The 15,359-nt window shown below is 33.2% G+C and overlaps 1 protein-coding gene across 1 annotated transcript; it reads left to right on the top strand.

Moving 5' to 3' along the window:
- Window positions 1-360: 360 nt before the first annotated feature.
- On the top strand, window positions 361-1,272 carry LOC132724892 (uncharacterized). Its single transcript, XM_060709875.1, has one exon. The coding sequence runs from the start codon at window positions 361-363 to the stop codon at window positions 1,270-1,272; it is 912 nt and encodes a 303-aa protein (XP_060565858.1).
- Window positions 1,273-15,359: the final 14,087 nt, after the last annotated feature.

Here is a 15,359-nt window from a genome sequence, read left to right on the forward strand (position 1 = left end):
TATACTTTTGATGATAAATATACATTTCATTATACATTTTTTAAAAATTTAAATTTATTTTTTGCTACAGTTTGATGTTATGAAGACTGGTTTCATTTACTTATCTGGAGGCTTAGAATGGAATAATATTGAAGACACGACCTTGAAAAACCTAGAGACATGACCTTGACATTATATCTTTATGGAAACAAAATTAATGACAATTTTCAATCACAATTTAGTGTGGCACACGAAAATGGATATAAAAAATCAGTTCAATGAATGTTTTTCTACAGCTTTCGACTTTTAGTCTTCTTCAGAAAACATGGAATAATACAATTTTACAGATAATACTTCGAAAAATAAAACTTTACATTATTCATGGGGTCATCTCCATCGAAAGGACCAAAAGCAGTAAAATGGGAGGTGGCTGATGAGCCCCCTGAGATGAACAAGTTTATCAATCGTGAATGGAAGCCAAAAGTGATAAAATTGAAAAGGCGACGCGCAATCCCCGAGGGTTCGATCAGCGTAAAAATTCTAGACGATGAATTTGACTGTAATATTACCAGTATGGCTTTCTTACCAAATGGAGACTTATTTGTTGTTGATCAGGCAAACAAAAAACTCAAACTTTTTAATAAACACTTTAGATATCAAACCAGTGCACAAATGCCGTCCAACCCTCAAAGCGTGTGTGCAAGCCCAAACAAGCCTGAAGTGTTTGTCACGTTTCTAGCATCAAGTCGAATACGACAAATCGAAACTTTCAGAAATGATTTAAAAAGACTTGAAACCATACAAACTATAGGTAAATGTACAGCTATTGCCAGTAACAGGTTCGGAGGTTTGGCCGTTGCTATAAATATCACAGGAAATCAGTGGCAAATACATCTCATGAATTCTAGAGGAGATATTCAGAAACGTGTTCACGGAGAAAGTTTATTTTTAAACCCAGACCACATGGCTATTACAGGTGATATGAATCTTGTTATATGTGACCGTGGAAACCATACTGTTTATCACATCACGCCAGACGGGTATGTTATATTCGCGGACAAGGAAATAAAAGGACCGATGGATTGTTTTATTGATAAACTTGGCTACATCTTTGTGGCGGGACCTGAGAGGATTCATCAACTGAACGAGCGAGGTGAGAAAGTACAATATGTTATATCGAAGGCCGATATAGGATTTGCTCCAGCAACTCTTGCATACAGGGATGATGATGAATTTTTCCTAGTGGCGGGAAAGTCGGACAAAATCAGGGTGTACAAACTGAAAAATTTCTAAAATTGTTTGTGCATGCCTTAAATAGAAAGATATTTTTCAAAAATATTATACAGTACACATCACCAAAATTTTGATGGCATAAACATAGGAAGTAATCATTTGGATATAATTTTTTTTTATTTTTTGGTAGGAGTTTTGTGGTGTTATACAATTTGAATATTCTCCATATATTTTGAGTGCATAATTATTATACACATGATTGCATGTTTCCAATATATTGACCTTTTCGAAAACCTAGCTAAACACTGTTTTCCGGTACGTTACCGTTTTAGCTCTGGGGAATTACACCAAATAAAGTACATAACACAGTTACGAGATATGTCTATTTTTCTATCATTATTTAACCGTTTAAGGTGAAATAAATTGATGTTTTTGAAAATTATCAATGTTTGCTTAATATCTATTGCAAATTATTCAAAAAATAAATAGTTTATAATGAAAATCTATAAAATTCAAACAGACGTAGTGGAATCTTCCATATTAAATAAGGTTATTTTCTGCGTAAACTTGTGTATTTACTTTATTTTTTTATGGAATTATTCATACAATGATATTTAATTATTTTCTTATAAAGAAATAAGTGTTTTATTTCAGTTTAATTTAAACTAGAACTGCCACTATCATGGCGTGAATACCCCCGCATACCACTTTGTCAGAATCAACAGTGGCCATTTAGAGCTCAAGGACAACCTCCCTGCCAAATCTGAGGTTACTAAGCCAGTGCATTGCTAAATTATGTATTCTACATGCTTCAAATGTGAAAATGTCAAAATCAATACATTGCGGACAGGACATACTTTAGCAATTGAGAAGAAAAGCTTTTTTTGTCAAGGTCCCTGTGACCTTGACCTTTGACCCAGTGACCTCAAAATCAATAGGGGTCACCTTATAGTCATGACCAACATCCATGCCAAATATGAAGACTGTGGGTCAAAGGAATCTAAAGTTATTGGGCGGACAAGCTTTTTGAAGTCAAGGCCCCTGTGACCTTGACCTTTGACCTAGTGACCTCATAATCAATAGGGGTCATCTACTAATCATGACTAACCTCCATGCCAAATATGAAGACTATGGGTCAAAGGAATCTTAAGTTATTGGGCGGACAAGCTTTTTGAAGTCAAGGCCCCTGTGACCTTGACCTTTGACCTAGTGACCTCAAAATCAATAGGGGTCATCTACTAATCATGACTAACCTCCATGCCAAATATGAAGACTGTGGGTCAAAGGAATCTTAAGTTATTGGGCGGACAAGAAAAAACCGACGGACGGACGGCCGGACAAGCTGATTCCAGTATACCCCCCTTACAACTTTGTTGTGCGGGGGTATAAAAAAGGCCATTAACATTGACTTCGCTATTACACTCCATTAGGTGAATTCCCCAGAGCTATGTACAGAAAGTACCGTAAAACGGCGTTTAGCTAGGTTTTCGAATTCGTGAATAGTACATGTTTGGCTATTAACAAAACCACGTATTCTAAATTTTCCATTACACATGTACACGTAGATACACATTCTTCATAACTCTTACATGGAAATAAAGATAATCAACCATCAGAGCATTGTAATATATGATGACTGTATTATTATCCATATATTTTGTTGCTTAGAACAATACACCGATAAACACTTTCCCCAACTAGCAGACGACAGGCTTTTCTTATCAGTAGGTTTTCGAGTAAAGATAACCGGTTGCGTATCTCACTACTAGTATATAAATCGTTTGTAAAATGGGCTGACATGGTAGGTTTAACAGTTAATTTAAATACTTTGGTGTCAAATGATATGTAAAATTATAAACTGTGACAAAGCTAAGATCCCAAGCTTTTCATTGATGTAATAAGTTTTAATATCGGACATTTAATCACAACAAACTAGCGGTTTAAAAATGGCTTAATTTGTATTGTTTTAGCGTTAACTATGAGATACCAATTTTACTCGAAGATAAGGGAAACAACTCGTATTTTTTCACTCGATATACCTCGGTTATTTTTACCTAGTTCATTATAAAAAGTGTTTATGGGTGTATTCCAATACACAGACACTTGGAGTATGGACCCTGCCCTTCTCCGCCCCTGAATATTAAAAATTAAAAGTATTATTTATTAAAAGAACTAGTTTTAATTTTTTGCTTATATTAGTATGAAACAGTAAAGTGTCTAACACATGAATAAGTTTGAACAGAATTCCATAATGTTTTAAAAAGTCAATTTTTTACCAATGCTTCAATTTTTTCAATCGCAACTACTCGGCTCTTTCCGTCAGTCTTCTTGATTTGGTGTTAGATTGGATTACCTGCCCTTTTCTCTCCGTTCATTACTAAATTTTTTATAGTACGACGGGAACCAGACCAGATTTGGTGTCTGTACTGATTAGGGGAAGTAACCGCTGCAGGTTTTGGTTCTCGGCATGAAAATGAAAGCCGAAACAGTGCCGAAACTCATTCCAGTCGTCTCACATTAAAGGAAAGCGTATGTTTGTTTATCTTTATGAAATTATGATATTTTAGGGACTTTTTAAACGTGGTTAAAATAGCGGAAAACAAGTTTTATGTTCAAGACATGTGACCAGGTCATAATAATATGCAAAAAATATTTGATGTACGGTTTGCACGATAAAAATAGGCATGGTGTATACAAGTGCGGATCAAGAAGGGGAGCCACACACAATAACCCAATACTATTTAATATCAGAGATCTTATTTTTAAGACAAATTATCAGGTAACAAAAGAACCACATTTTTTATATGAAACTAAGTGATTGATTCTTTTTACATTTATATCATGTATCCCTAATGAAGACATTGTTAAAGGTTAAAACTATTAGGGTAAAATAAGTTATTCAATCATCATTGCCAATTGTTTGTTTTTTTAGTGCATCATTCATAATATATATTAAATCATGTTTAAAGATTATTTTAAAAGAAATTTCAACAATAGTATAGTGTAGCAATCTAAGCCTAATATGTTTTGTTTCATGGTTTACATAGAAAAATAAATTAAAAGAAATATGTTTTCCTAAACGTATGCTCCAATAATATTGCAGCTTTAATCTGTTAATGATCTCAATAAATAATGGTACAACTCCTTGCTAGTTTTCAGTGATTTTCCACCTGATATAACAGAGGCCTACAAAAGGCTTTTCCCAATGGGAATTTTCTTTAAAATCATGCAGTTTTCCCAAAAATATGAACTTACACCAGCTTTTTTAATTAAAAAAAAAATAGCAATTTTAGCGATAATTTTACCCAAAAACAAGAGGCTAGGACCTCTTCTAAAAATTATGGTTTTTGTCATAAACATTACCATAGTTACGGAAAGTAAAAACAAAAACACCAATACATACTGCTTCCACTCATGACAAAACCCTGGTCCTCAAAATGTACGATTTCATCTGGTGTAAGGCCAATCTCACCTCTTCTAGGGATTCTCTTTTCCTTCCGCAATATAGGCCGCCATTGCGGCACCCCTCTCTTGGTAACAGATGCTTTACCAAAACTGAAAATAACATTTCAAAGATTAGAGTCAAAACTTCACTGATTTGAGTGGTATTTTGTTTTAACGAAATATACATAATGTAATTAATGTGAATTCAGTCCTTGTTCTAAACCAGATTTTCACAAATTTCACTTAAAGATCCTGTACTCAATTTTTTATGTTTTATATCTTAAATAATAATGCTCAAATTTTATCAATATTGTAAGTTCCAAAAAATCATAATTTGTAATGATTATTACCAAATTGACATTTCATGTAAATAAAGGGAGGTTATTAGAAATTTATTTTCGATAAAGTCTAAGCCAAATTTTTCAATAAGAACTGAAATGCATACATTTCAATGATTATAAACTTACTAATGCGAATAAACATTTGCAGTTTATGAAACTAGATTATACACTTATATAAATATTTCTTCAGTGTTATTACATTCCTTAATAACAACTATCAGTGATTAAATGCTATACAGTGCTGACAACTAAAAGGCTAACAACCAAAATTTTGCTCTAGACTCAGACTTTTGCAAAACCAAACTTCTTATAACCAGGACTCTTCATATACAGTTGTTTTTCAGAATACTTATTAATATTTTTGTTGTTGTTTGAATTGGGTTTATTTACCTGACACAGTTTGGCCATATGCGACCGTTCAAGCGGCTTAACTATGCAGAACATCAGTGCCCTTCCAATAACTTTAATTCAGACACGGAACAGCGCACCTGAGTAGAACCACTGACATTCCGTAAGCTAGCAAAGATTAGCTTGCTCACATGGTGGAATTCCAAAGTTCCTGTTAGGGATTTGAACCACAGCAAGTGAGAGGCAATGGTTGAATGGCGTTAACTCTACTCAGCCACAGACAGCCCTAGAATATTATGTCATATGCTGGTTAAATAGCATACTTTTAGATTTATGTTCCTTTGCCTAAAATAAGAAATGATCACCGATTCTCAAAATTCAAAAGCAAAACAGGGAAGTTTAACAAGTGAAGGTGAATTCATAAATATCGACCAAGTTGCTGAATGTCAGACATGAATGTAGAAATCTAGTGAGTTAGGATATCTCTCTTTTACACACAACGACAAACAATCACAAAAAGATCAGAAAATGTAGTTTTTGACCTAGAGTATATGTCATGATTGAAATGTTGAAATCCAGGTAAGAGGAATTATTCCATATATTTCATCAGGAAAAAACATTAAGCTATCAAAATATGAATAAACACACTACTACTCTAGATTAAAATAGATCTTGACTTAGACATGAGTATAAATTTACTGGATGTCTGGCAGGATTATCAGTATACTATACTCTTTTCTGTTTTTGAGAGCCCACAGCTGTAAGGGTTGAAGAGGTTTCGGACCTATTTCATCATCACCTCATCCTCCCACAATAGACACTATTCTCTTGAAATCCCGGACTACGGAAATCAGAACAAATATCATAATTATAACTTAATTCTGAATTTCTTGAATGGACTTTACCCCATTTCGCTTTGGAACAGCCCATTATAGTTTTACGGTTAATGTCAAGGTGAGAATATGAAGTGTGACGCCAACCTGTATAGACTGCAAGAGTACTGGCGGCCTGCTCTATTACGGCGGAAAGACACTCACTTTTGCTTTCAGACCAGACTCACATAAAACGGTTAACTGCAATGATCTTACCCATATCAAATCACTAAAACCTTTCTAATACTTGATCAAACAAAAACTGGCTCAGTTTATGGCAAATTCAAGTACTGCTTCTAAAGTTCTATTAACACACACACACGCAAAATAAGATTTTGAAGACTGATTTAAGAATATAGCATTTGGGTTTTGATGAGACTTAACCTTAACCCCCTGTGAAAAAGATTACCTAACAGCCAATACAGCAGGCCAGCCAGCATATCACAAGCACTCTATGACTTCTATGATCCACTGTTTTCAAATACGAACTAAAAAATTTTAAATCTTCACACTATTTCTTAATACTTTCCTCTTAACAGCTCACAACGAGAACCCTTAGTAACGTGTGTCTAGACCATTGAAATTAATTGATTTTACTTTTCTTTTTCCTTCTACTTTCTGCATTTCTCAATGCAAATTTAAAATTATAAATATATTATATAAAAGATAATATGAATATACAGATTTGAAAGCAGAAGTTTAATATCGCAGGTTTAAATTTACATTTCTATTCATGTCATAAACATTTCAACTCTCATTATTATTCATTTTATTGTATAAATGAAATACTAATATATATATATAATATTAAAAACTACCCGATCTCAACCATAATGTACGTAACCTCTAATTCAAGAAACCTACCTTTACATATTAATTTACGACTCCTATCTCAACCCTCTAGTTCAGCACTATCTGTATGCATTTAGGTTGAAAGAACCATAACTTATACTATACCCATTAATTAAATGAACATAGCCCTCATAGTTTAGGACAATTACTTGTACCATTAATTCAAGAAGCATAATAATCAAGAACAACTATGACGCCTTTATGCTAAAAAACCATATCTTTGTTACATCTAATTCAAACCCATACAGTACCCCTTGATCAAATTCAGAACATATATTTAACGCATATTATCAAGATCTATATCTTAGACCTTTCTTATTCAGTAACCATTCCTGTACTCCATTATTTAAAGAACCATATGAGCTGCGCCATGACAAAACCAACATAATGGTTTGAACCAGCATGAGTCCAGACCAGGCCGCACATCCCGCATCTGATCATATTCATGCGTTCGTTCAGTTTCTTATCTTGAATAGAGTTGTAGAGAACTAGCATGGATCCTGATCAGACTGTGCGGATGCGCAGGCTGGTCTGGATCCATGCTGGGCGCAAACCCATTATGTTGGTTTTGTCGGGATGCGGCTCATATATCTAACAACTTCAATTCAGGAACCATACCTATACCCAATTTGAATTAAAGAACAACAATTTAATTTTTACTACCTTTAATTCAAGAAACAAACTTTAACTGCAAATTAAAGCACTAGATTTACCCCCATCTCTAATCCTTTATACAGATTCAATTCAAATACAAGCACCTAATTTAAACCGCCAATTTCCTAAGGTTGTTATATGGCGAAACTTTTCATAAATATCTTATTTCTCTCTATCTTAAAACAAGATGGTTACTAAGCAACAAGAAAGTAAATAAACTATCATACAGAAAATGATTAATTACCCCTGATAGAGATGCTTCCGAAAGAGAAGTTCATAGTACAGAATACTTGCAAAAGATATTGAAATAAAGAATGGTTGTTGGCAATTAAAGATGTTGCGGTGTCTTGTATGTTGAATTTCTGTTAGACATTGACGAAGTTTTATTAAATTACTCTGTATAAATAATCCAGAAAGAGCTACGCTTAATTTAATCAACTGCACTTCCTTCATTGGCGCTGACATGTATGAAGTTGCATTGATTCAATAGTAGTTTAAGTTATGCACCGGACAAGGAAAATGGAACAAGTGCAATTACTCTACAAATACTGAACGATGGGTTATGGTTATTGTACACTGCCACTTCCCTTCAATTGCGGCTTCATTCATGTATGAAGTGTATTGAATTCCAAATACTAGTTTTCAAGTTAAGCACTGGACAAAAAAGGTAACAAAGGGCAATAACTGTAATAGGTTCAAATAGAGTTGTGGCTCTTGTGCACTGCACTTCATCTCACTGCCCTTGACCATTGTATGAAGTTTCTTTGAATTCCAATGCACTGAACAATAAATAGTTACAAAGGGCTAAAACTCCTAAATGAGTCAAGACAGAGTTATGGTTTCTGTGCACTGCGCCTTTTCTCTGAATGTGCTTGATCATTTGTATTGAATTGTATTGAATTTTTTCCCCCCAAAAATTTTTCCTTCCCAAGTTATGCCTTCCGGATCCAAAAAACGCAAATGAAAAGTAAAAGGGCAATAACTCTGTAATAACTTTAGATAAGAGTTATGGTTCTTATGCCACTGCCACTTCCACTTATTGTGCTTGACCATTGTATGAAGTTGTTTTGAATTCCAACCAGTAGTTTTCAAGTTATGCTCCAGACAAGGAAAAGTAACAAAGGGCAATAACTCTGTAATTAGTAAAGACGGAGTAGTAAAGTAGTAACAAGAGCTGTCACAGGAGACAGCGAAGCTCGACTAATGAAATACTGGACGCAGTAAGGAGGACAAAACTATGAAAGAAAAATCAATTAATTATGTAATTAACTGTTCAATACAGTAAAAAATACGTTTGTAACATAAATTCCAAGATCAAGGGGAATAAACTCTAGAAATAGTCATGCTAGAGTTATGGACCTTGCACACCAACATTTGTGTAATGATAAGAAATATATATTGAAGTTTGAAGTAGATACCTTAAAAATAAAGAAGTTATTATTTTTCTTAAAGAAAATCCTAAATTCAAAGAGAGATAATCTGTAAAATATTGCTTAAAGAGTTAATGAACATTTGTCACAATAAAATGTAATTGGGAATAAGGGAATAAGTGGTTTGAAGTTTGAGGTAGAAACCTTTAAAAATAAAAAAAGTTAAAAATAAAATATAAACATTTTTCTAGTAAATAAATCTAAGTTTATGGGGGAGATAATTTCTTGCACAATAATTGGTGCTAGAGTTTATGAACTTGGTTCACAATAGATTGGAGATGAAATAAAGTAAATTATAATTTGAAAGTATGAAGTTTATCCCTTCAGAAATAATAAGTTAACAGTAAAAATAATATTTTTTATGGAAAATTTCTAAGTTCAAGGGAGATAAATCGGGGGCTGAAAATTTGGTTTGCTCAGAGGTTAAAATGAACCCTTGCTCAAAATAAGATGGGGAATGATGATAAGTTACAAAATATTGGGAAGTATGAGGTTTGGATCCCTTAAAAATAAAGAAAAACAGTAAGAAATAGTATTTTTTGAGGAAAACTTTTAAAGAGTTCAGGGGGAATTTAAATCTAAAAAATTCGGTGGCTAGAAGTTATGAACCTTTACATCCAAAAAGATGGGGATGATAAAGGGACATATATTTTAAAGTATAAGGTTGATCCCTTAAAAAAAAGAAGTTATCAGTAAAAAATAGTATTTTTAAGAAAATTCTAAGTTAAGGGGAGAATAAATCCTGAAAATATTGGTGCTAAGTTAATGAACCTTTTCAATAAGATGTGGTTTTGGATGATAAGGAACATAATTTGAAGTTTTGCAGTTGATACCTTTAAAAATGCAAAAGTTATAGTGAAAAAATTTTTCTGCCAAACAAACCTTTAATCTAAAATCTGGAGCGCGACGGCGGACCGCCGGCGCCGGGGCAGTAGGACACTCCCATTAACTTTCGTTAGTCCGAGCTAAAAATGGTCCGTTGTGTTTGACCCATTGTATGAAGTTTCCAACCATTATTCTTCAAATAATGCTCCGGAAAAAGGAAAAAATCAATGGACGGCCGGGACCGACCCACCAACGCACAAAATATCCTCATATACCCCCCAAACGAAGTTTAATTTTATTCTTTCAAATAGATTTAATACAACTGGGTGGTCGTCTTTAGAAGGTGTATGATTATATATAGTGTGGAAAGACATAAGGAAATAAAATGATTACCTGTACCGGATAAAACTGATTTAACACCTTTACCTTTTTATTATTTAGTTAAAAATTTTCAGACTGTTTGGTTAACAGGTCCAACGTAATAATAGTTTATAAACATTAAATTCTTAATTTAAAACTTTTATTCTTGTTGGTTATATTAGCGGGAACATTGTTAAATTTCAAACTCTTTTATTGAAAAATGAAATTTCTCTTCTATTTATACTGGTATCATTGATAACTTGAATGTGGTTTCTTGCGCAACAATTTGTAATTGTGGATTAAATGATCTGAATCGTTAATGGTACGATTTTGCGTCAACTTCGGAACAGAACATTGGAAACTCCAAAGCACGATGCCAAAACTCAAGCAGAAATTAAAGTTCTCAAGGAAGCAAATGGTAAACAAAAACAGAACTTGAAAATCTTTAGACTAAGAAATCAACAATAAATCTAACAGTAAATAAAACTTATCAAGAGCGAAAAACAGAAAACAAGAAACAGAACTTGAAGAACTAAGACAAGATGTCAACAATAAATTTTAGAAAATAGCGGCAATATCTAAAGATATAGGAAAAGATCAAAGGGTTATTCTATTTACTATTAAAGCATTTATTCTAAAGATGATAGTGCTTTAAAGGGACCCGGCAAGTGCTTAAAGGGACCTCAGCAAACTGGGGTAATTTTTTTTAAACATGGAGGGGTCAGAAGATTTCCTTCAAGATATTTTAAAACCATTTGATGTAGGTCTATACAACACTTAATAATGTCCAAATTCAGAACATTTCTCACTACAAATTTCTCATATATTTTCATTCTTTTTTTTACGCAAAATCACTTAAAAAAATGAAAATCCAAAACTCAAATTAGGAAATTAAAATAGCTCTAAAAAATATCAATTTTCTGTTAATGTTCGAGTATATTTCTTTCATAATCACGAATATTTCCATTTTAGATTCCCCGTTTGATCTAAGCAAGATTTTAAAATTTTATGTCTTTAAGGTTTTGGACCTCAAAGAAGCTTCTTTTAAAATGTTCAGTGCTTAAAATTTTAATAATAATAATTATGAACTGGTTTTACACTTCTATTGCTTTATAACACCAATAATATCTTCAGTCAGGGGGACAGCAAACTTGCTGGGTTTAAATCTTAAGTGGCAGACACGAAATGAAGACTTTTAACACTTGACCTTTAAGTGTGAACTTGACTTTGTGGGTAACAACCCAATATCTTTAATTTCAAAAATGTTCAGCGGGTTTAAAAGTTATGGAGCGGACATGAAATGTACACTTTTTTAACACTTGTGTGCCAAGTTATTTAAAATTTATTAGTGGTTTAAAAGTTTTGGAGGGGACACAAAAGTGTAACAAAAAGATGGATGTTACCAGACAGTCACAAGCAAATTTGTTATATTTATATCCCACGCTGAGGACTTGTTATTACTTATACAACAACTGAAGGCTTTATATTTACATAAATTTATTATGGCATGCAAATTTACTCATCACATTTTATGGTTCCCATAAAGTATTGTTGTAATTTATCCAGCAGTTGAAAAGAAATAGCAATAATGGTCTATATATTATTACTCACAGCACAACTAATCAATGGCCAGTAACCTTTGTCTTGAAGGGGGTCTGAAACCAGAAGCAAGGCAACGATATGCGCAATCTCCTCCTTCTGGTATTGATGGTTCCCATTCAAGTTTCATTGAAATTCCAGTCACACTTTATTTAAAGTTGTGAGGAAAAAGCACAGAAATAATTAATGATATACCTGCATACTTGCATAAAAAATTCCCCAGGGCCATTACTCTAAATTAAAGGGTCTGAACTGAACCAATGGGATGATATGCGCAACTCCTCTTGGTATTGAAGGTTCTCATAAAAGTTTGTTAAATTCAAGCCAGTAAGTTGCAGTGAAAAAGCACGAAATGATCTGATTTTGGGTGAAATTACCCCCAACGGCCCACCCACTTTAACTTACAAATTATGCGAATTAATTCCATTTTATTTTTATTATAGCAACTTAAAACACTCATAGTATCTATGAAAAACAAAACAATATTAGAATGTTAGTAGCTAATTGGAATATTTTTTGTTATTTTTATGTAACTGTATTAGAAAAATGTGTAAAAAAAGGCATTTTTCTTTGAATATTTTTTGAAAATTTTAGGACAGAAAACCTGAAAAGCTAACAATTTCATTGGGTTATCTTCATTATAACTTGATTATTTTTTGAAATATTTGTACACATTTTTTTAGAAAACAGAAATAATCTTTTGGCTGTAAATTTCCCCATTAGATATATATCTGTTTGCATAAAATCGGCCGCCATATTGGACGCCTCTTGAATTCTGAAAGTTGTGAAAGCAAAAATTTGTAAGATTTCCCCCATTTTAGTAAAGGAGATACTATATGCATGCTCTTGGTGTAAAAGTTTCAGATTTTGAACAAAAATTTGATTAAATGGCCTCTTGGCTGCTCTTTTTTAGGCTAATTATTATGTTTTCTTTTTCTGCGCATTGTCTTTGTTACTTTTTCACCAAGAAGCTACCTATTACAGAGGTACAAAAGCTCTGGAACTGGCTTCAATCTTGAGGTAAGTATTATATTCCAGATTTAAGGGCTTTTATTTCCCAGCAGATACTTGAATATAGTCGTCCTGAATGTGGTACAAGAAAATACCTACGTTATTAACATCTTTTTAGCTTCAATTGCATTTTTCAAGACTTGGTTTCAAAATTATCTTCCCTGAAAGATACTTATTAAACACTCAACTGGTCTTTATCTCCAAGCCTAATATTTTCCATAGCAAGGGCATGTATTGACAAATATTTTTTTATAAATCACGGACCCGCAGTCTTTATTTTTTAGTTTTATTTGTCGATTGCTTTGTGAGCAAAATTAAGTAAACGTTTAATTGAACTAGTGTTATAAAGGGTCTCCACGGCAATTTGGCCATGAAAACTTACATATTATAATAAAATATAATATTGGCATCAAAGTCTTCATTTTTAACTTAATGACACACCAGTGAAACATGCAATTGCCCCGGGAAAGCCAAGTAAAATATAATCTTAACTCATTTTCTATTACATAGCCATTAACCCTAACAAAATCCTAGATAACGCGTCTGAAATGTTATAAACTATTATTATAATGCACGCAATGGTAGTATTTTGCAATGATTTTCACCCGTAAACAAATTGAAATTATATTACCGGTTTATTGATAGTCAATAGCTTCACATTAAAATTTTTATTGATATGTTTTACAGGAAAACTGTAATCGCTTTTTGGAGGACACCTGGTAGAAGATCACAAGTGAGGAAGAGAACCCAACTTCATAATATCAAAATATGAGTAAAGGAGACTCTGGGTAAATTAAATAATGTGTCGTGTTAATAAAAACAGATATTACTTGAGGGCCATACAAAACAAGGCGGATCATGATCACGTGTGTCGCCCTGATGAAGCCAATTAAAGCAATTTTAAGCAGGGTTGTATTGATTGGGTGAATTAAAACCAGTTTTTTTTTCCCAATATATTACCGCTGTGTAGCATGTTGGTAGCTTAAACTGCGGCAGTTGGAAGAACCACAAATCATTAACGTGGCTAAACAAACTTTTTATTTCAGGGCCATAACTCAGCCCCAAAAATCATTCAACTGGAAAAACCGATCGAATATGCTCAGGGGCTCTTTAAGGTTTTTTCAATTCCTGTAAAGTTTGACTCAAATTGTATTACAATACAGTAGTAATAAGACAAAAAGCGCCGCAAAATGGACAGCAATTTAATAGGTCAAAGTGCATGAAAATATTCAGTGAAACTTTGGAAAATTATTTTAAGCAAATGACCCTTTGAACCTTGCTCCCAGATATTCTAAAAGTGGCAATCCAAAGCAGCCTAACAGCAAGTTTGGTGTCAAAGGTCAAAGCAAACTCAAGTTATTATGTGAAAACTGAATACAATTAACCTTTTGATATCACAGACACCTGGGTAGTGCCATCCTAAGCTTGCCTCTTGATGAACAAAGCTAAAACCATACACCCAAGTGTGTGGTCCAATAGGGCGAAAGCAAAACTAAAGTTAAATTGAGCTGAAAATGAATTTTCTCTTTTAAAGGACAGTGGCCCTTGACCCCTTGATGATAGAAAACCCTTTGGTAGTAAGTGAGTGAGTGAGTGATAAAGTAAGTAAAATTTATTTTTAATGAGGCCCAACACAAGTTTTTGTCAAGCCCACTCTTCCCTGGGATCCTCAAAATTGTACAAAACAATTTTATAAAATAAATCCATCAATAAGAGATTTAATAATTTACATCAGGGTTGAATTTCATTATTTACATTAACATTGAAAATGTGAGATCAAACCTTGAACAAACAAAAGATTATGAGTTGGGAAATAATTATACAATACATTCAAATTGAATTTTGGAATGTTACAAAATGAAAATTAACATATATAAAAACAAACATATTTAAAACAAATATAAGAACAAATATTTACATAGCTCTAAAGCAGAGGTTCCACCAGATACCACATGTTAAGTATGTTTTTTTTGAATTGTGCAATACTGTTTGGAAATTGCCTTGATTGTAATTGGTAATTTGTTTCTAGATTTTAGGGCCCCAAGTATGCAAGAGCTCTTTTCTGCAAAATTCTAATCTAGGTTTTGGGGTATATGATAATGTAGTGTATGTTTGAAGGTGTTGGATCTAATAGGTTGTGGTGATTTGTGGTCAAAAAAATCAACCTTATAATTGTTGGCGAATAGATTGGTTTAAGGGATTGTTAACAAGAAATTGCTTTTTATGCCCCGCCATGTAATGGCCGGGGCATATTAGGTGTTACCCTGTTCCGTCATTCCGTCCTTGATTCCGTCCTTCTGTCATTCCGTCATAAAATTGGTTTCCGGGGTTCATTACCTTTAAGAACGGTTGGGACACATTCAACTCAAATTTGAAATATGGATTGTCATGAAGTAAAAATACAGGTCAAG

Source organism: Ruditapes philippinarum, unplaced genomic scaffold (assembly GCF_026571515.1).
Source record: "Ruditapes philippinarum isolate M1 unplaced genomic scaffold, ASM2657151v2 ctg713_1_1_1_1, whole genome shotgun sequence".
NCBI classification, from domain to species: Eukaryota; Metazoa; Mollusca; class Bivalvia; order Venerida; family Veneridae; genus Ruditapes; species Ruditapes philippinarum.

Bases quoted from the DNA above. Each gene is read 5' to 3' on its own strand.
- LOC132724892 (XM_060709875.1), top strand. From the start codon at position 361: ATGGGGTCATCTCCATCGAAAGGACCAAAAGCAGTAAAATGGGAGGTG.